The sequence below is a fragment of the Mesitornis unicolor genome, unplaced genomic scaffold (assembly GCF_000695765.1).
Source record: "Mesitornis unicolor isolate BGI_N332 unplaced genomic scaffold, ASM69576v1 scaffold14954, whole genome shotgun sequence".
Taxonomy (NCBI): domain Eukaryota; kingdom Metazoa; phylum Chordata; class Aves; order Mesitornithiformes; family Mesitornithidae; genus Mesitornis; species Mesitornis unicolor.
In genome coordinates this window covers 8,326-30,463 of record NW_010179549.1, presented here as the reverse complement: position 1 = coordinate 30,463, position 22,138 = coordinate 8,326, and the positions used below count along the sequence as shown (strand labels likewise).

Sequence of the window (22,138 nt, the reverse complement as noted above, 5' to 3'; positions counted from 1 at the left end):
TGAAAGGGCTGTCAAGCACTGGAACAGGCTGCCCAGGGAAGTGGTGGAGTCACCATCCCTGGAGGTGTTTAAGAGGTGTGTAGATGTGGCACTCAGGGACATGGTTTAGGGGTGGACTTGGCAGTGTTAGGTTAATGATTGGACTTGATGATCTTAAAGGTCTTTTTCAACCAAAGTGATTCTGTGATTCTAAGTATGTGGATAAAAGAACAAAGCCCTTAACAAATAACAGTATCTTAGAAGCCATAACATTTACATGAAGAGAAACATTTTTAACAAGATGTGATACTCAGTAACTTACAGCAGCACCGGCCTCTCCAGATGGACCTTTCTCACCAGCAAAACCAGGTGGGCCAGCAATACCTTGTTCACCAGTGCGGCCAACTGGACCAACGTCACCACGTAGACCTCTAGGACCATCCTTGCCAGCTGGGCCAGGAGGACCAGGGGGACCACTGATGCCCTACGATTGAGTATGAATATGATATTGTTACAACATAGTCCCATTAACTGGGGAGAACAGAGATAAATTTCATTTTATGTCCATGTACAGAAACTGTGCTTTACAATAAAAACATTATCAGCTGCTCCAAAGCAGCAACTTCTCTTGCTTTTTTGGCAGTGAGTAGCTGGAATCAGAATTATTCAACTGAGATTTTTTTTTTTTACTCAGTGTAGGTAAAAGTGGCAAAATTTGTTAGGAAAATATTGATTTGTCTCTGCAGATAATTGCAGCTACAAAACCTATGAGAAAAAAAAACTTCTTCCAATTCAAACAGCATTATTTTCTTTGCATACTGGGATTTACAATATATTTACATGTATCTAAGGAAAGAAGTACCTTTTGGTAAAGGTTGGAAACACCTTTGAAAAGAAAACTACAAATGCCGATTTGAAATGAGATTTTTGGCTGAAAAATAAAGAAGCAGGGATTCACGTTCTTCAACACAATGAGAGGTTGCCCTACTTGAGACGGGGGCTGGAACTGCAGATACTTTAGAAAGTGTGGACAGAAGGTAACTGTAACATTCTTTTTCAAATAGGAGGTGACCTTCTTATTCCACTCAAAAGCAATGGCTATACAGTTACTCATGGTGAACAAAAGCAAAGAAACAGAGATTTTTACAAATGGCTAGGCACCTCCAGAAGCAGAGGGATGCTTGATGGATTGTAAAAAAAAAAAAACTGAACCCCAAACTAAATGCATAAGTCCCACTCTGGGAGTCTAAACAGTTAATGACTTTTTCTTATCTCATGCAGCCCTACAAGGACTTGAGGTGATTCCAGTGTGGTTAGAATTTGTGTCCATGTAACAAAAATGAGGATTATCCCTAGCTAATGCAACTTATGACTTATCTCCCATTAGAATTTCTTCAACAGTTACTTACAGCAGGGCCTGGAGGACCAACTCTTCCAGCAGCACCAGGGAAACCAGTCATGCCCTAAAAATAAAAGTGAAAAGGAAGATTTGGTTTAAAGGAAGCAATGACTTCATGAAAAGCAACAATGTCAGTTCCAAAAGCCTGAACACTTACAGGAGGACCAGCATCACCACGAGGGCCAGCAGGACCAGCAGCACCAGCAGGACCCTATGTGTGAAGGATTGAAAAAGAGAGATGAATCAAGGAAGGACTGTTAATGTTCCCTGTTTCAAATAAGGGCTCAGTCTCACTCTCATGAAAGTTAAGGGCTATTTTGCTTTTTACTTTAACAGGAGGAGGACTGGGCCCAAAACCACAATTCCTGGCCTGATTACTTGGGTAGTAAATTCTCACAGACATTTAAAATTAATATGGTAAGGACTGAGAAGAATTGCACAGGACATTTATGATTAAAATGAATTTGCCTTGCAAATGTTATGCGCATCTAAGCAAATCTGGAAGTCAAAATGTGAAAGACATAAGGCAAAGAACAACAAGTCCTCTGTTTGCACTGTATGACTAGTACAGCCATATGGTGCAAGGGCCCAGTATTGCTATCTTAGAAACATACAGTAAGAACCCCAAGCCATGTTATCCTGCAACATGTTACAGTATTTGAAATACCAGGGTTCAACTTTCTGCATCATTTCAACCAGTTCCCCAATAATGGGCTCTGTGTATGTGAAGTAATATATACCTTTGGGCTATAGAGGTGTCAGCACATGAAAAGCCTGTGTGCAAGTGGGTGCACAGGCAAATTTGCACATATACTTCTGGATGACTGAAAGTCAGATTGCAACATCCTGTCTTTGAGAGGAAGATACAATCATCCTCAGCTCAGAACTTACCCACAGTCAGCCCCTGAATGGTCCAAGATAGACTGATTTAGCTGATCTTCAGGGCAAGTTGAAAGTTTTTTTTACCCCCTCTTCATTTCAGTTCCAGACTCATGATCTGAGCCCATATAAATAGACTGACAAAGTTTATATAACGTGTGAAAATCAGTATGGCGACTTCCCTTATAGTCTAGTTTGAATTTTTGTTTTTTTTTTTAATTACCTTTTCAAAACTCAAGGCCTTCAGGCTAGCATATTAGTTGCATAGCACAGTTAAGAATCATACATTTTACAAAGACAATTCACTTACTGGTGGTCCAGAAGCACCAATTGGGCCAATAGCACCTGTTGGTCCACTTTCACCCTTAGGTCCTTTAGGCCCACGCTCGCCTTTAGCACCAGGCTGACCAGCTGCACCCTATGGGCAGAAAACCACACAGAACAAGGTGTTGGGAAAGGACGCAAAGGAAACAGAGGAATGGCGTGGCATCAATAAGAGGAAAGTGCAAACAATACTCACAGGAGGTCCAGCAAATCCACTAGGACCTACGGGACCAGGCTCACCACGTTCACCCTAAAGAGGGCAAAGAAGAGAGGACTGGTTGGAATGAGCTTTAAAAGGACATTTTTCTGAACATCATGTCTTTGACACAGGAATAGTTGTGGAATTGCTACTTACAGGGATACCACGGGCACCAGCAGGACCAGCGGGACCAGCAGGACCTCCTTCACCCTAAAACAGATGGCAGAAAACATGATGACACTGTGGGAGAAGGCCTCTCTGCAGTCAGAACAGGAGCAATCTTGTGGTACAGACACATACAGTGTCCTGTATTAATAATTTCTAACAATACTCGGTCAGGATAAAGAATCATTCTGTGCTAAGGTGTGGTTGTAGCACTGACTCTTCTCATAGTGTGAGGAGGACTGTGGAAATTAGCCTCAACTGGGAAGAATCCAGACAAAGTCTAAATCAGAATCTTCTTCCCTGCCATGCAGATGTGCATCCCTTCCCTGCCCTTTAAGGAAAAGATTTGGAGTGCTATCGCAAACTTCACTGAATAGTTCTACAGTCCCAATAATGCTTACCTCCCAAATGTGGAAAACTTGCAGAACTCATGCATACTAGAAAGATGGAACTGTTTTTTATAGAACTCCTCATCTTAAATATTAATGTGTGGGAAAACTGCACAAACAATAAAGACACTTTTTCATTCAAAGAGTAGACTTACCCGATCACCAGTACCACCAGCAGGGCCAGGAGCACCAATAGCACCAGGGAGACCCTACAGGTCAAGAGACAGGACACCATTTCTAACAAAATCAGGAATGACTACTTTTAATAATTTTTCTCTTTCCTCCTGAAGATAGCTGCTTTAAATATAAAGAACAGATGATTTTATGAAACAAAACCTATTCTGTTATTTCCCTTCCAATGTGTGAATTCTACGACAAGCAGCCCAAACCTCAAATTAATGATAACTCTGTGTGGCTTGGCAGGCTGCCTTTAGAATTAGCTGTCTGGGCTGAGCCCATAAAGTTAAACAGGATAACATCACACTGAACAACTGTCTATGAAATACAAGGTTCTCTGCTCATGTAATTTCTCTGCTTGTGTGCATGAAAAGTTATTATTTTTCTCTCTTTCCCCCAAATTCAAGCATCCCTGGACAAGAGGCAACAAAACCATATTGAAGTATATCAAAAGTGAGCAGATATAAAAGGAAAAGCAATACAGTGGGAAATGTAAGTCCTGAACATCCTTTTCAGTCACTTAAGTTCTGAGATGTAGCAAGGTAAACTCAAGTAGAACCAAAAGATACTTACACGAGCACCATCTCTTCCAGTTGCACCAGTATCACCTCTCAGACCTGGGGCACCCTACAATTACACACAGGGGAAAAAAGCATTATATTGGTAAGGAACACAATAGGTTGTATGAAATAAGTCTTGAACCATTTGTTGCATATCCATGTATCACTTGCCTATGATACAAGATGCTTATCATGCTAGTTTGTTTATGGAACGGACTTTCATTATTATTTTGTTCCTATTGCTGAGTATGTACTGACCTGCAAAGTGAGAATCTGCAGATAAGAGGGACTGACACGCTTTTCAGAATTATGAGCCTGCCTCTTTGATGGGAAAACTATTTCATCTTCCCCAGGTGTCAATAATTCTGAATGGAATTAAAAATTCAAAACCAAGTTGATGTATATTCCAAATGATGAATGTAAATCCTAGCTCAAAATTCCTTTAATTTTGGCCAAGAAATAACCATATATAAAAAATCCTTTGGGTGTTTATGGTATACTTTCTACTTGAAGCAGGAAAAGAACTGTTAAAAGCAGTGATGTTATATGAGTGGTCACATAAAATGCGATGCTTTGTATAACACAAAGTTATATCCAGGCCATTACTAGTATCAAGAAATCAGATAAGAACTCTGTTCCTACTCTTCTGCATTTACCTGCATGTCAGTACATAGTGTTTTATATAAAGTTGCAAGAAATTTTCATCTTAATTTCCTTACAACTCCATTTATGCTAAATAACTATGGATTTTTTTAGTCAAAACAAATAAAGCAGTTCTAGAAATCTCAGTTTTGAGTTTAAATGCTGAAGAGAAGAGAATATGGAATGAAATATACATACCAAGATAAAACTCCATTTTATAGATAATCATATGGATAAAGCAGAGGTATCAACAGGACTTGCAACCAGACTTTACAGCTTTATTTAAGGGCTTACATTGTCTAAAATGTCTTCAGATTTTATAGACAACTGAAGTAATTACAGAATTTTTGTAATCAATTTACTTATATGTCACTGCACCTAGAGCAGTCAAGGCTTTGATCCTTTGTGATCACTACTTTAAAGCCTGTACTCAAAGACAGCTTTAGTATTTCTTCGGTAAAGATAAGCTCACTGTTAACCAATCCTGTGAAGCACAACCTGACACTTAAACCAATTCCAAATGCTGAACAAAGATCAAAATACAACCTTAGAATACACTGTCAGTCTGTCAGACCAACAAAACCTCTCCTTATTGGCTACTAATGAATCATTATGTAATAGAATTTCACACTAAATTACAGTCGAATTGGGGTACTGGGAGTTTTTTTTAATTAACGAAATTCAAGCACCTCCCAAACCTATGCATGCCATAACAAAGCAGGTTTGACTTTCTACCTTACCTTTTCACCCTTGCCTCCCGGAACACCAGCAACACCTCTCTCTCCTGGGATTCCACCAGGGCCAGCAGGACCAGGACCACCAGCAGCACCAACATTGCCAGGCTCACCCTAGCAGCAACAGCGCATCATGTAAGACAGGTGAAATCATTCACACAACTTGAAACAGAATTTTGTGACTATTATTTTGCCCATCATTCTGCTTGCTTGTAAACAGTGTAAGTAGTAGTATTTAATCTTAAGCTATTGTACTTATTTTACTGTTTCAGCTAGGGAAGATGCCAGATGTGAAGACTCTCTCTGATTCTGTGGGCTCTTGAGGTTTTACGGTGTCCCATGCTCCAGACTAAACTTTCATGGAAGTATTACCCACAAAAATCTTGAAAACTAAAACTCATTCAATTAGCATCAAGTCAATGTTATTTCAGTAGATGTCAGCTCATTATTGTGCTAATGTTTTGGGCAAAATAATGCTTATAGACACACGAACTTTCTGTGCATAAGGAGAGGTGGGTATAAATAGAAGTCATAATGAATTTTGGCAAAAATCTCAGACCCTATCTTAGAGTAATAGTATAGCCTGCTAACAAGCGGTATTCAGATTCCAAACTAGAGTTCTCCTCCTGTCATCTATAGTGCTAAACATAAAAATCTTTAATATTGGTGTGGACTAGCTGGGATTGAGATTTACCATTTGAAGAACTGGCTATGGTGTACAGGTTACCTGTCATTTATACTCTTAAGGAAGAAGGTTTTAGATTGTCTTTGTCAGGAATTCAACAGCTAAAACAGTGAGGCCATGGCAGCTGGAAAAGGCATACCTTGTTACCATCAGGGCCTGGTGGGCCAGATGGACCACGGCTTCCAATGGGACCAGCAGGACCAACAGCACCGCTTTCACCAGGAAGACCACGTTCACCCTGCAGGCGACAGTCTGATTTGAGTTTTCCCATGAATTGTTCTGTAGCTTAGAGGTTTAAAAGCACTGACGAGCAGCAACGACAATGCAATGCATTTTTAGCTGAACAAACCATTAAGAACTATCTTAGAATTATGCAGATGTTAACTAAACTGTTAATTGGCTCTAGCTTCTGACACAAATAAAGTGAAGTGAAGTACTAAAGTCTTGCATCATTATAACAGCTGACAATTAAAGTATAAGTACTTCTTGAACATGGATTTTGGCTACTGTGCTCACTGTAGTAAGTGTCTTGCATTGTATTGTCAAATGGAAATTCTGATACCAAATCAAGGGCGCATAGCGTATTCTAGTGAAAGTTGAGCCACAGCAATTGGCAAACAATTATTTTTACAGTGGCAAATGCCTGGTGAATATTAGAGAATAAAGGTGACAGCTAAAGCCTACTAATGTGACCTGCACATTATAACAGGTATAAGGATAAACTCTGAAACAGAGGTGATCTGGAGATGTGAAAGTAGTCAGAAACTGGACTTAAATGCACAGTAGACCTATCAAAGGCAGAAATATCCATTTTACTAAAGGCATCTTTTTTTTATCCCAGTGCAATCAAGCTGGACATCAGTGAGTAATCTGATAATGCATAATGGAGATTTTTAGTTACATTAGAGAATCTGAGAGTCTGAATGACAGCTATGATGTAGTCAGAAGACTGACTCAAGGAGAGGTATCACACTGCTGAAAAGCAACCAGTGACACAGAAGGGTAACTTATACTGTAATAATATTCCCCAATTAATATATCTTTGCCTTATTCTTACATATATTTTGTTAATCTTAGAGAGGCAAAAAAGGAAGAAAGATTTACAAAATATGCAAATATCACAAAGGTGGAAGCTCTTGTCAACAGGAAGAAGGGTTGGCATATTACACAGGAAGAAGTGAATAACCTGCTGGCGGGCTGCCACAGTACAAGTGGGACAACATTCAAGAATGCAAAGTACCAGGCCATTTGTTTAGGTACCAAAACTGAGTATTTGTGCTGTAAATGGAGAGTTCACCTGCTGAAAATGACAGAAGAGGAAAGGTGACAAACGATAGCCAACAATATGATATAGACATGAAAGGGAAACTGATCTGGCACAAGGAGTGAGGTATTTTTAGGAAGTGTTAATAATTTTGTATAAAACATCAGTAAGACCTAATTTGGAATACTGAATGAAATACACTCTGGCTGGGTATGAGATGCTTAAGACAAGCTAGAGTACAGATAGATAACTGCTGCTACAATGATAAAGGGAACTTGACTTGGATGGATCAGCAAAATTAAAGTTTAAAGCACACATGGTTACTAATACAGCCTCAGAGGACTAAATATAGGGAGGAAAAGTGCTATTTAAACTGGTTGACATGACTGATAAGAGTGAATGGGAATATTTGGCATGAATACATTTAGTCTGGAAGACAGAAGAAAAGCAGCAGCAGCAGAAGTAATTTAAATATCAAGCTCTTTATAAGGGGATTTGGAAAGCGAAGAATTAATCGAGCATTTTATAAACTACTCATTGCTCTGCATAAATGGGATGTTCCTGCCATGCAAGAAAGCCTCCACACAAAGCTCTCTACAGATGTTTATTCACAGTGCAGGAATAAAGGAAAGTGGGGGGGGCAGTATCCTCTAATGACTATTCCAGGCTCTGAATTTAGCTCACCATTTGTTCACAAAGACATTATTTGGGAGGTAGAAGCTGAGCTGAGGGATGGTATGGCTGAACTGGTCAGGGTAAGAAGGTCTGTGCACAGGTACTGGAGATGAAAATTCTCATATGCCACAGTATAACAAGGTAGGGTCAGCCTTTTGTCATCCACATTCTCATTGTGAGGTTCATTAATACAAAAAAAATAGATTAGTTCTATTTGGGTGATATTAATATTGCTTATCTAGAAGTTTACTAACACTGACAATTCTATATAATCATACATCCTGACACACGCAAAAACCAGAAAATTTTCCTTCATTCCTAGGAGTCTGCTGCAACGTGCTGTATTCTGAGAAGAGCTATTTGTTTTGAGAAACTTTGAAATGTTTATAGTTACTATTATTATTGAACACATTATTAAGACAGCCTGTACTAGATTTCAAATGAGTTACTCACTCTTGGGCCAGCAGGTCCAGGGACACCAAATTCACCATGAAGACCCTATAGAAGAGAATAGACATATTGGTAAAGCTTATTTCTAAAGCAAACTCATTAGCTTCAACTGTGCTTTGTTTATTAGCAGTAAATAGAAATGCTTCTCAAATTAAAGCAGCATATTGAAAATCTTCAGACTTAACCCAGTCTTTGAGATACACAGAAATAACTTCTTTTTATATAGCTGTACAATATCTCAAAGCACAAGAGATAATTTCTCATGGGAAGAAAGAGCTAGCTAGCTAATTCCAAGGTCATTTTTCAGGTACATGCAATGTAAAAACTCTTTTACAGGGATGCAGGGGGATGTAACTATAAAATTTCAGGGTCATTATGACACATAAGATGCACAATTTGCAGATTACATCACATACTTCAACTGTGCAGAACCTAGAGCCTGAATTACCACTGAACTACCTCATTTGTATGCCATTGTAAATTCACTGAAAACTATTGAGGTGTAGAAGTATACAATTGGAGTAATTCAGGTTAGATAGAATCTTGAAGACTTCAAAAGGAATTTGAAGTAAAATATTTTTGAAGTACTGTCTTGTCTTTTTTTTGGGTGGAAGCAATTTTATTGCTGCTTAAGGACCAAAAAGCAAAGGATTGGCTTTGCTTAGTTTCATACCAAAACGTTGAAAAAATAGTATGTTGCCAATTCCAAAGGGCTTTCTTAATTTGTGGCTAGCTTTAACAAAAGGAACTATTAAACTTTGCATATAGCACAGATTGCTTTGTTTTGGCAAATGGATCTCCAGGCTCTTGCTGCTTCACCACATGTGCAATTGTAAATATAATGCTTATGCAATGCCTGCCCCTATTTGTGGAGTACTGTATCTGCCACTCACCCTTTCGCCTGGTTTACCAGCTTCACCAGCTGGACCCGAGGGACCTGGCAGACCCTAAGTGTAAAGAAATAAGAATACAAATAAAGTTAAGGCAGAAGCACTTCATGCTTTGTAAACCATAGATAAGATTGAGCGGAGCACACAGATACTTACCTGGAAGCCAGGAGGGCCAGCAGGACCTGTTTCACCCTTTCCACCTTGGTTGCCCTGAACAGAATGAAAAACAAGTGATTAGCTTGGAAGGAGAAATATAGGAAAATTTATTTTAAAATGGGAAGTCCCATTAAAGAAAAGTAAATCACAAACTGGATCTGCGTTAAAGCTGTTACTTACAGTGACTCCAGGAGGACCTTGAGCACCGTTGTTTCCCTCTGGACCAGGAGCACCCTAAATGTGTTCAAGTAGAAAGCTGTTATCAAAGTTTTGATTTGTTATGGATAATATCTCTCTAAGTAATTCTGTGCCAAACCCAAAGGTCTCTTGCTGTGTATTTTGAACTTGATAATTTATGTGTAAGAGCTTCATTGTCAAATGGTACTAAAAATGCTTGCAATTTTAAATTCTGGTGATTGTTTTAGTTATTGCAGTTCATTCATTCTTAAGGAAACTTTCTTTGGAATTACAGATTATAGGAACCTTCCTGATAACATTTTTCCCAGAACAGACCAATTATTTGGTACCTTAAATGGAAGAATTAGTATGTTTCAACTGTCAGTAAAAAGCTGTAAATTTACAGGACAAATTAGAAACCATACAGTATCCCAAAAAAATTTGCACGGGGAGTGCTATTTTTTTTCTTTTCACAGGAGGCTAATACTCCATAATTAATTATCCAATTAATACCCAATAAGGGCAGTTTTCATTTATCCCTTAAGTAACAGACCCCATTGGCATGAGGCTAGATGAATACATTCCCAAGTGCTTTTCTATTTTATGATCTCTTCATGCTTGCACAACACAATGCTATCTTATTACAGAGATTTTGAAAATCTACTTTTTTCTCTATGGAGGTTCATAAAAAAAACCCATATCCACATACCCGTGGGCCAGCAACACCAACATTGCCTTTTTCACCAGGTTTGCCAGGTTCACCCTGAAGTTGAAAGAAAAAGATACAAAAGTTAACCAAGACGTCACATTATATTCAGTAAACAGCATTATATCTCAATAAACAGAGACTAATACTTTCCTTGCCAGAAGATTTATCATAATATTTCTTTAACCCTAGCTAAAACACCCAGAAGCTCCGTCTGCCTTGATAAACCACTTGGAAAGAATAGCTCAAAAATAAATGTATTTTCCTTTCAAAACTCCATTCCTTTGTTTTTTGAGATCATAATTCATGACACTGCATAGTATCCTAGGCAATACACTATATATGTCTCCATGTGTTCGCATGTATAGCAACACCACAAATCCAGGAGATTATTATTGTTATCTGTGGCCTCCATATGACATGTCAAGAGCCTCACTGAAATCACTGGTAGCTTTTCTTCTAAAATGAGTGAGCTTTGGATTGTGCTCCATAAATAACAATACTCTGGAACTGAAACTTAGGCTTGGTGGACAACCTTTACAGACCTTTTACTGAAGTGTATATACAGAAATGATAAAACAGACATGCAGAAATTATAATATAGACATATATTATTCTAATCAATTAAATGTCCACATATTCATAAACAAATTAAATTGTTTATAATTTCTTTAATAGTATTTTAGATAATTGGAAAATAATTTTAAACAGAACTCTTTAATGTAAGTGGATGCCATCCAATAAGCAGTACAGGAGGACACAGGGAGATGTTTTTGATTGTTAGAGCTGGGGACCTACAAATTAGTCCGGAAATATCTTCACACTAATAGAAAGGTTCTGTAGTATACTTACAGTGGGACCTTTTGGTCCAGGGAATCCAATGTTGCCAGGCTCACCTCTATTACCAGCTGGACCAATTGGCCCAACTCTACCATCTGCTCCAGGGAAACCCTAGAAATAGAAATCATACTATTAAATGGCTGGAATAATTTAATTAGAGTTCAGTTTTGGGAGAAATGTGTACTGACAGGAAGCAAATCCCATTTAAATGTTTAAACACTGGTTATACATCGCATGCTGAAGCATTCCTCCATTTTTCTCCTTTTTGTAGAACTGTATTTCTTCTTCCCCTTCCAGGACATAGGGCTGATTTGAGACCCACAGAAGTGAATGTAAAGTTTCTCACTGATCTTCCTAGTAATATGGTAGTAAAACCTTGCTGGTTTTACATAGAGTTGTGTTAGAGCTCAGTGCTGAGATCTCTGCTTTTTAAAATCTCTGTTTATGTGTATGTTTCATATGCAATGGGGAAAAAGAATGAAAAGCAAGGTACTTACAACGGGGCCTTCCTTGCCAGCAGGGCCTGGGCTTCCAGGCTGACCTGGGAGACCCTGAGAAAGGAAAAGTTTCATGTTTTTAGAGGGAAACCAACTCACCCAACAGTTAATATTTTTTTTTCCTCCTATATGCACACATACACACACACACAGACACCAAGTTATCAATATACACTGTGGAAACAGGACTGTATGTCCTATCAAGTTGATATCTAAAACAAACTGAAGTTTAAATTGGTGGTGTGTGCTCCCATGACACTTGAAAATCAGTACAGGTAAGTACCTGTTTCACTCATATAAACTAATTTAGGCTCTATTTTAGCAGAGGATGTGCTTAAATGCTTGCAGATGCATAATAGTTCATACGTGCATTGAAAACTCTTTCACTTCATCAGGTGGTATAGGAAGAGAAATAGTAGATTAAAGAGGATAAAAGACAATGACATGGACATAATCAGGCTGCAGCTAGCACCACAAGTGGATGGCTGTTTTCAGTTAAATCATTCGCAAAATAAAAATGAAATAATTGAGATCAGCCATCTCGTATCATTCTAGTATGGTTTGCTTCTCTTTTAGTTAAAGAGAACACACACAGTTCAGCTGTGAACTTAATTATCACGTTCTGCAAATAATCACAAGTGGAACCTCCTCTCAGAAGTCAATGCAGTATCCAGTACAAGGGAGCACTGCTCCATAACAAGGCAATCAAATGCTACCACGTATAAAATAAACTTATTTCAATAAACATTTGGATGCTTCTTAATAATTTCCTCATGGCTGTTTTTTCAATACAGTGGTAGAAGTGTCCTAATTGTGGTTAGCACAGGTTGAATTTTTGCAGTCGGATTTCTGAAAAATTTTGTCCCTAAATTGTAAGTAACTTTCTTTTTGCATAGTTCAAACTTACACCACAGAGTTCAAACTTACTCTTGGACCCATAAGACCAGGCTCACCAGGACGGCCACCATCACCACTAGGACCCTTAGCACCAACAGGACCACTAGCACCACGGTTACCAGCAGGTCCCTACCAAAATAAATAAATAAAATCAGGCATAGGTAGCAAAAAGCATCACGCATCTGTATACAAACGAAGATGGTTTAGAAATAGTGACCCAGACAGAAGTCTTACCATGACACCAGCTCTGCCATCAGCTCCAGGGAGACCACGAGATCCAGGCACACCCTGCAAGTGAACACAAAACAAATCAAGAAAGGGCAAGAAATATATCCATTCCTGGAAGATGTATAGTGCTTGCTCAATTTCAGCCTTCCAACCAGGGCTGCTGAATTTGTGGTAAGTGCAGCTCTAAGCACACACACCTCAGTGTAAATATATACTGTGAAAGAGATCTCTCTCACTTCCTTTAGATTTCTTTAAATTCTAATCTGCTTGTATCAGAGCATATTCACTGTTCATTGTAATCTAACAGTGGCTCTAGCCAGCAGCTAGGACCCCACAAGCTGGCCCACAGTGTTTCACCTCTGCTTCTCTGCAGAGTTACCAGCTTCTCTATGACTCTCTGTACCCTATCCAAGGCACAACACTGAATCCTTATCTCCATAAAAAAATCTGGTGGAAACACTGCAATTTTTCCTATTCCAGTGAATTTCTGCTCCTGCATGAAGCCACATGTCTCCTGAAATGCATGGAGCTATTTCCTTTCCCAGTGAAAAGGGTACTAGGCAACCTTGAAGACACTGAATTGAAACCTTTTGCCTCCTGCTTTGTATGAGCCAATTATCTGATTTAAGCAGTTAAATCCCAACACAAAGCTTTAAGAGTAATCAAAGATAATTCAATAAATATTACACAACTGATAAATCAAAGCAACGTCTAATTACTTCAAGGATAAAATAGTAAATAGCATTAATACAAAGCAAAAATAGATTTGGTCCCAATTAACCAAAAGGCTCAGAATGGCAAATGATCTTTGTTTAGCAGCATTACTGTAAATTTAATTACTCAGAATTACTTAATTTGCCTTTCTGAGACTAGTTTTATTTCCTCTTTCCTTTTTCCATCTACTTCTGGAACATGAAAAGAAAACCCACTCTTAGACCAGCAGGGCCTGGGGGACCAGCAGAGCCAGGTTCACCAGTGCTGCCTCTCTTGCCTTCCTCACCACTAGGACCAGGAGGGCCAGCGGGTCCAGCAGCACCCTATTTCAGGCAAATAGAGAAAAAGAAGAAATCAGATGTGGTGCTGCAGATAGTATCAGACTTTATTCATTGAAACAACTTTCACATGTTGCTGTACTTACGGGCTCACCCTTGTTACCACTTTCTCCCTTGGCACCAGCAGGGCCTGGTTCACCCTAGAGTCCAAAACAAAAGGAGATCATAGAATTAAGTTTCATTCCAAAAATCTCTCTTCTACCTGGACAGCTTTTTAATTAATCAAAGCATTCTTTAATCATCCAATGCCATGATCCAATGCAGTGAATGTTTGGCTTAACAGGCACAAAAAGAAACATGTTAATGATACTTAGAAATGGCAAATATTGAACTACGAAATATCCAGAGCTGGTTCCTCTACTGAGGATACCCATTGAAGGCCTGATTGTGAGACTGCTGCCGTATCTCTCTTGAAAGTATCAACACTGACAGAGCTTAACAGTCCTTGCACCCAAAAGGAGTACAAAATGAACCTCTTCAGTCTCAGCATCTGAAGCAAGGACTGAGACACAAACTACAATGTTTAATTATAGTGGAGCAAGAAAAAAATATCTGCAATAAATACAAAAATGTATCCAGAGGAAGTCTTTAAAACTGTGGATACTGTGTCCAGTTTTCAAGTGAAGACATGCAATATACAAGATCACTTACAACAAGTCCTCTAGCACCACTAGGACCAGCAGGGCCAGGAGGACCAGGAATACCACGGGGACCAGGCAGACCAGGAGCACCAGCAACACCAGGAAGACCCTGTCCAACAGAGGGAAAAAAAGGGTATTATGAGCCCATTATCTTTTCTGTTGCATTAACTGTTTTTTGTTGGGCTTTGGATAGGTTGTTTTTGGTTTTGGTTTTGTTTTTTTTAAAGCAGATAAGTGTGTGTAAGGCTGTACTTACAGCTGCACCTTTAGCCCCTGGAAGACCATTAGCACCAGGGTTGCCCTGTTAAAGAAGATAACAATACTGGTTAGTTCAGAGTCTCAGGTGTACCTGTCTGACAATAGATGAAGTCTCACAGGTTACTCACTGGAGGGCCAACAGGACCACTGGAACCGGGAAGTCCAATCTCTCCTCTTGGACCAGCAGGACCACTAGGACCAACATTACCAGCCGGTCCGATTTCACCCTGTTTGAGGGAAGGATAGAGCCCTCTATCAGTGTACAGTGTTAGGGCAATAGTGGAGAAATCCTATACTAGCCTGACATTAAGAAGACAATCTGATGTATATATTTCCACTTCAGAGTTCATGAAATCAAGGACCTGAGAACTTTTATTGAATTTTAAAGGCACTGAAGCTAGGAAGCCTAGCTAAGGCTCATCAAAACTGATGGCTAACATGGCAGCAACAGATGCTCAGCATATCTAAAAAGCTACATTATCACTGAGGATTACACAGAAAATTGACCTAGAAAAATCAGGATGACAATTAGTCTTATCTGCAGCCATGTGTCTCCAGCAACTGGCTTGCGATGCCTCAGTGTGTGAGACCTTGTTAATCATTATCTTGCACCTTAAGATGCCATTTGCACTGATGCAAAATGCAAATCAATGCCTGATCAGAATGAAGTATGATAGTGCTCACAGTGGAGCAAATGTCAGGAAGAAAAGGCTCTTCATTTTACTCTCAGGAGCTTGTGATCACTAACTCTACTAGAAAAAAACCTGAATATAATGACAACTTCTCTTCTGCAATTCTCTAAGTTGTCAGAGTTCACTCTGGACACGTAGGCAGTCTTCTCTTGAAATTAAATATTGTAACCACGCTCTCATCTGCATCAGAGAAGACTTCTCGGTTTCCAAAAGTGACAAAAAATATCAGAACAGGATGTCACTTTTTCCTCATCTTCCTTGCAGTTAATATTAAGAGGTCTAGCAAATAATCCTCTATTTTCTTCAAAAGGTGGATCAAGGTAAGGGTTTGTCTGTTGTGACAGGGCTTTTGTGTATTTGTGTTAAGGATGAAAAGCTTTATCACACTACATATAAGCATATGCAGCTCTAAGCTTCTTGGCAAATGGTGAGTGAAATTTTTAAATGCAGTACACGGGACACACTTGCTCCAAAACCTCTGTTCTTCCTTCGACAAAGTAAAATTCAAAATAATGAGTCTCACCCAGCTAAAAATGCTAAGATCTGAGCAATAAACTGAATCATCTAAGTTACAGTCTACAAGAACAAAACTTGCCCTAAACCTGGAAAGTTTCTCTATTGTAATTTCAAGAACTTAGGCTAGAAGAAGCCTGATACTCAACTGCAGCTTCTTGGCCTTCCACTACTTCTGTAAAGTGACGTAAATTGCTACTTCACTTATTTATCATGATCCACGTCACCTTTACAAGGTGTACCACTGTACCACACAGGAAGTAGCAAAAGAAAGAAAGAAGTTATGTGTCTTCCTGAATCTGCCTACCATCAATCTTCAGCTGTGAAATAATCACTGTATTTTAAATTAGCATTCACATATGATTTCTCCAAATACTGTAGGGATTCATCCTCATCCTGATCCTTATAAGAAAGCACTTCCATTTCAGAGAGGGTGGGTTTTTTTCTGCCTAGCAATACTAGTTACTATATTTCATCTTCACTATCAAATGTACTAGGAGAATCAAACAGATGTTCATACCTTAGCACCAGGAGCACCTGGGAAGCCTGGAGGACCGGCAGCACCAATAGGACCCTAGGAAATTAAAGGGAAGCGGCTGTGTAAAGGTATTCAATGATGACAGAAGCATCTTGCCTGCTGAAGTAAATTGATTAAAAACATGCACATTCACTTAACACTTCTGTCCATTACCACCTCAGAATAACAGTAGCCTTTTGCAACTCTAAACTGACAGATATGGTTCGCTATAAACAGCGAAGTCAATGCTGAAAAAACATTTGCAGTGCAGCTAAAAGAAGTGCAGATTAAGCAATGATTGGTAAAACCTTGCCTTGAGGCCAAACACCTGACAAAGAATAAACCATGGATGCGCAGAGACAGGCATCTGCAAGACAAGATCTGTTGCTGTACAGTCCTCCAGTTAATGATGGGGAGCACTGCATTCTGCAACTACAAGCCTTAGGTGGCTCTTTGTCCAACACATTTACTGTGCAGGGGTAAATGTGTACACAGTATGCACACCAGTAGACTACTGGTCACACACAACAGTCCTGTGTTGACAACAGCATTTGTCTTTCTTCACAAATGGGAACAGGGTTGGTAAGGTCAGTTTTAAAAAAGAGTGTTAATAAGTGCTATACAAAATGTTTACAGCATCATAACCTAAGTATGTGTAAAATAACTTTACCCTGGCATAGATGCTGGGACCCAATGCAAGTCTACTGCTGTCCATTCAGAGTAACACCTTTGCAGTCAGCAGCTCCAGAATATTTTTCCTACAGTAACTCATTTCGCTTCATGATAGCTAAAATGCTTTGGTTCTACTACAAAGTATAACATCAGATCTTGGGTATAAGGTCTCTATTTGCCTGCAATTCAAATGCCCAATCAAGCATATGTTTTCAAATACCCTATATGGGAAAACTGAATTAAAATTTGTACCTCTGCTAATATTCCACTCTGTTAAAGCATGACAGATATTTGTAGTGACAAGGAGCATTAAAATAAACTTTAGAAAAACTGACAGAAGCAAGTGTATCTTCATCATTGACCTGAATAGTGAAGGCAGAAAGGAAAAACTACTCAGGGCTATTCCTTTTTTTTTTTTTTTTTTTACAGCTTTGAAACTACTTTTGTACACACATTTATTTCACTGAAGTAAATGAGGTTTCCTGAAGTCAGTGGTACGCTATGGCAACAATAACTCCTTTTAAAGGGACTGATCTGCATTGGATTAGCACTTACTAGAATAGTTACTGCTGACCAATCAGACCAGGACAGCTGGATCTTCCTGCCCTTTCGCACTAGCTCACATAAGTCAGGTATTGGCGATGAATGAAAAAGCTTAACTCCTGTTAGACAGGACAATACCGTAGATGCAATGCTATGTCCTGGAGTGCATATAATAGTTTCAGGATGTATATAACTGTAATCATCTGCAACACGTGCATGGTATATACCTGCTAAAAGGTATAAAATCATCTTAGTTTTTGGATGATAACTGGTCTGTTCGATTGCTGAAAATGAGGATTCTGTTCATTTGAGTGTTTCCCTATGAACTCACCAGTGCAAATGAGAGAATATTTGGTTCCTGTGATACAGATGTGTTTAATATAAATCCTCAGGCTCTCAGGATACTGTCTGCAAAGGGTTTATGTTTTATTAATTCTTTTTGGGATGGTCTGATAAGCAACAAAGAACTGTGTTAAAAATGTTCACACAAGTAACTTCTCAGAAGCTCACGAAATCCTCCATAAACATAAAGAGGGATACAAGGCCTAATGGTACCAGATTGTCAAAGATCAAGACTGGAACTTACAGCAGGTCCAGTGGGGCCAGCACTGCCATCACTTCCACGAGCACCCTGTGAGGGGAAAACATAATAAATAGAGTTTGAAGAGATTCAAAGATCAGAGAAAGCCAGAGTTTGTGCTGGTCATGATAACAAAGAGACACATGGGAAGCCACTTACAGCTGGTCCAGGGGCACCTACTCTTCCTCTCTCACCAGGGAGACCACGAGCACCCTGAAAGAAAAAAAAAATAATTAAAAAAATCAAAGCAACTCATTTATACCTATTCACTGAACAAACACACAAAGATTTCTTTTCTTCTGCTAAGTCTCTGTATGAAGTGTTTTGCAGCCAGGCAATTCTGTTCTAAATATTCACATGCTATTACATTAGAGTATCTAGTTAGCTGGAGTGTCACTGATGACAAAAAAAGACCAAAATGCTGGCTGGACCACATCTATCAGATCATAATTTTCCATAGCAGCAGTAAATACTTACAGGTTGTCCTGGGGTACCATTTTCACCAGGGGCACCAGGTTCTCCCTATGAAAAAGAAAGTTTGCAGGCTTGAATTATGTAAAGAATGCTTTGAACAGACAGCACAACATCATTTAGAGAGATATTCAACTGCTGGATCCTACTATCCTTATCTTCTGTAGCACTTGCACCACAGTGTACAATAACAGCACATCAGGTCCTGAGGGTGCAGAGATGGCAGCTGTCCCTGCATATACTGGAACATGGCCAACTGGAATCCTCTTCAAAGAGGAGGCCAGAGCAAGTCACTTCACTTACCTATCTCAGTTTCATTTACTCCCTTTCTTTATTCTGATATTAAGTCTGTAGCACACATGTAAGAGTTAGGGCCTGGATAGCCAACTACCAATTCAGATCAATCAGTACCTGTTTTTTAGCTAGAGCAGAAGCAGAATGATGCTTTCTTTTGCCTTAAGTTAAGGTGACAAAGTTTCTGTCAAATGGCTAGAAATAAGGATTTGCCTCAGGTATTTTTAACTTAAGACCAATAAATCTGAGATATCAGTCATTAAAACATGACTCCTCTCACTTCATTATCGTTTTCAACAAACCTGCTGTTGGTCTAGGCTGGTCTATAGTGACAAAAGCTGCCCTAGAGCACTGTTACCCTGAATATATCTGAATGCAACTAGTCTTAAATGCTGCAAACAGCACAAGTTTTTGCCTTCATCACTGCCTTTAGCACAGTTATATCATGAGTGGCCCTGGTTTATTATGGTTGTGTTTTCCAGTCAGGTTCGCATTCTTACTAATAACTGCACTTTTCCTTACTTAATTGCTTTATCTGTTTTGAATCTACAAAGACTGGACAGACCATGTGTTTGATATCTCATTACCAATTTTTTTGGAGATTAACAACTTGCAGTGGTAATGGAGAATGCTATGTTACAATTAATTAATTCTATAAGCAAGTAGTGCTAAGCTCTTAGAAACAAGCTATAGGGAGAATTAGTATTTCAGCTTTTCATTATACTAAAAGGTCTTGAATACTAATCTCTTGTGATTAAATCAGCAGCACTAAAGTTTCCTACAACTCAACACCCCAGTAGTGTTTTTAAGAACACTGCACTGAGGTGGAATAGGAGAAGCAGAAATTAAGAGAGGGAGAGTTTGCTAAATATGTTTCTAGATCATATTTAAAAATATTTTTTTAAGGATAGTATTCAAATGTGCACTAATCTGAGGAAGGTAAAAAGGAAAGAGACTGTGAAGATCAAATAGTCTTAACTCAGAAAAGCAATGCATCTATCCAAAGTTTTAGCAGAAAGCTTTACACTAGAGCATGAAGCAGAATTCTGTAGAAAAATGAGATTATTTCATTTTAGTGTGCTTTAAAACCACCAAAACCCCAAGTACAATCCACAGAAAAGCAGAGGTAGCAAAAATGCTGTTGGACAACCAATTATTAGGAGCCAAACTCAGTACTTTCAGTGATAAAAGCTACAAACTTGACTGAGGGCTCAAGAATAAGGACCCAGGAATAATTTCCTGGGGGAAATTATTAATGTGCATATATTTGTCCTACATGGAACCACTGACTTCTAGATTACTGCAGCTGGGAAATGTTTAATGACAACATGGAAGATTAATTGGAAGGGACTTCATATGTCTTTCTAGCAAAAGAGCTACATATGCATTCTACATTTTCAGACTTCGTCTTTACCTTGGTTCCAGGAGTACCAGGTTGTCCCTTTTGCCCATCCAGACCGTTATGTCCCTATATTGAATAGAAAAATAATATTAAGTATAGATTTTCCTACTAATGGCTATACACAAACTCTTACTCGTGTAAGGTAAATCCCTCTTTCCACTCAAAATTATTTCTCAGTATAAACTTATGTTTTGATTCTTTTTACATCACTCTTTCATATCAGGAGACATTAAAAACATCAAAAAGGTTCATTCACTTAGAATATATATTCTTAACTTTGAGGGGATTTCCAGAGGTTTTCAGTATGCTGAAGTATTGTTAGTCTTAGCTATTCAGGGAATAAGTATGTATAGACTCACCCTAATTCCCTTAAAGCCAGGCAGACCAGGAGTTCCAGGGAAACCACGAGCACCCTAAAAACACAGTGTATGAATGATTGTCTCTCATATTGTATACAGAAGTTCAAAAGAAAGTAAAAACATAAGTCTTTCAATAAAATGAATGAGTAGATTTGGGCCATTATCACTGAAGTGAGGAACATAGTCCTAGCCTCCCAGGACCAGACTTGTTCCAAGACTAGCAGTAATCAACCTGATTTTCTAGTTCTGAATCTCAGAAATTTCATGCAATAACACGTGATACCACAGCTGTTTTAGCTTTCTATGCTCAGGTACCTGCTCACCTGCTCCTGTGTAACTGCTCATTATGTCACTCCTGCTACTAATTACACTAGCTTTACTGGGGGCAGAGTGAAACAGAAGACAAAACCATAACTATATGCCATCTCTGAATGTAAGAACTGAAATTGGATTAATGCATATAGGCAATATTATTAGACTGTTAATGTGGTGCAATTCAGAAGTGCCATTAGGTTTCACTGATAAGTGTTTTGTACTGTATACAACATATAGCTACATACCTGAGGGCCAGCAACACCTCTCTCACCAGGTCTTCCAGGTTTGCCAGGATGACCCTAAAAAATGCAGTAAAAATGCAGTAAGAGGTAAAATTAATTTTATAAAATAATATCATAAACCATTAAAAAAAGGAAAAAGCATTGCAAAGTTTCTCTTTTGTGATAATTGCAGAGAGCTTGTTAGCTTTCAAATTTCCCTCTTCCTGTATTCAGGAAGCTAAATAATGTATTTGGAGAGGTTTCGAAGTTATCAATTTTTCTGTACATTTCCAAAACACAGCATCTCTTATGCTATAAAATAATTATTTCAGGGGTTTATTTATTCTATCCAGTATTATAGAACAATGTAAAAATTATGGCAAATAGAATGTTTAGCTTAACAATAACCAAATGTTAGAGTTGAATCACAGACCCAAAAGAGATGAGAAACATTTAATAACCACTTACGTCTTCACCAGCCTTTCCTGGAGGACCAGGGGGACCACGAGGACCCTGGGGACCCTGTTAAAAATAGATTGAGGATTACTTAGAGCATCATTCTTCAGGTAAGTCTTTTCACTGATTTCTGACTTGAGTTGGGGCATAGCTGGGCCCTAACTGACTTTGCACTTTATGATTCCAATCTGAAGCAGTCTGAATCCGAGTGTTCGGCTTTGGTTCTGTAACAGGATCAAG

At 38.8% G+C, this 22,138-nt stretch overlaps 1 protein-coding gene across 1 annotated transcript in view; it reads right to left on the bottom strand.

Annotated features, from left to right (window-relative positions):
* Nucleotides 1-22,138, bottom strand: part of COL1A2 (collagen, type I, alpha 2) — a gene marked incomplete at its 5' end in the record, with an annotated part of 39,112 nt that overhangs the window by 10,105 nt on the left and 6,869 nt on the right. The window contains 32 exons of the mRNA XM_010182829.1: nt 302-463; nt 1,389-1,442; nt 1,536-1,589; nt 2,568-2,675; nt 2,778-2,831; nt 2,937-2,990; nt 3,490-3,543; nt 4,085-4,138; nt 5,454-5,561; nt 6,272-6,370; nt 8,525-8,569; nt 9,415-9,468; nt 9,568-9,621; nt 9,748-9,801; nt 10,454-10,507; nt 11,303-11,401; nt 11,788-11,841; nt 12,715-12,813; nt 12,919-12,972; nt 13,842-13,949; nt 14,051-14,104; nt 14,616-14,714; nt 14,862-14,906; nt 14,992-15,090; nt 16,589-16,642; nt 18,387-18,431; nt 18,540-18,593; nt 18,858-18,902; nt 20,560-20,613; nt 20,907-20,960; nt 21,467-21,520; nt 21,911-21,964. Coding sequence (XP_010181131.1) covers nt 302-463; nt 1,389-1,442; nt 1,536-1,589; nt 2,568-2,675; nt 2,778-2,831; nt 2,937-2,990; nt 3,490-3,543; nt 4,085-4,138; nt 5,454-5,561; nt 6,272-6,370; nt 8,525-8,569; nt 9,415-9,468; nt 9,568-9,621; nt 9,748-9,801; nt 10,454-10,507; nt 11,303-11,401; nt 11,788-11,841; nt 12,715-12,813; nt 12,919-12,972; nt 13,842-13,949; nt 14,051-14,104; nt 14,616-14,714; nt 14,862-14,906; nt 14,992-15,090; nt 16,589-16,642; nt 18,387-18,431; nt 18,540-18,593; nt 18,858-18,902; nt 20,560-20,613; nt 20,907-20,960; nt 21,467-21,520; nt 21,911-21,964 — 2,187 coding nt within the window. The remainder of the gene's footprint in view (nt 1-301; nt 464-1,388; nt 1,443-1,535; nt 1,590-2,567; nt 2,676-2,777; nt 2,832-2,936; nt 2,991-3,489; nt 3,544-4,084; nt 4,139-5,453; nt 5,562-6,271; nt 6,371-8,524; nt 8,570-9,414; nt 9,469-9,567; nt 9,622-9,747; nt 9,802-10,453; nt 10,508-11,302; nt 11,402-11,787; nt 11,842-12,714; nt 12,814-12,918; nt 12,973-13,841; nt 13,950-14,050; nt 14,105-14,615; nt 14,715-14,861; nt 14,907-14,991; nt 15,091-16,588; nt 16,643-18,386; nt 18,432-18,539; nt 18,594-18,857; nt 18,903-20,559; nt 20,614-20,906; nt 20,961-21,466; nt 21,521-21,910; nt 21,965-22,138) is intronic.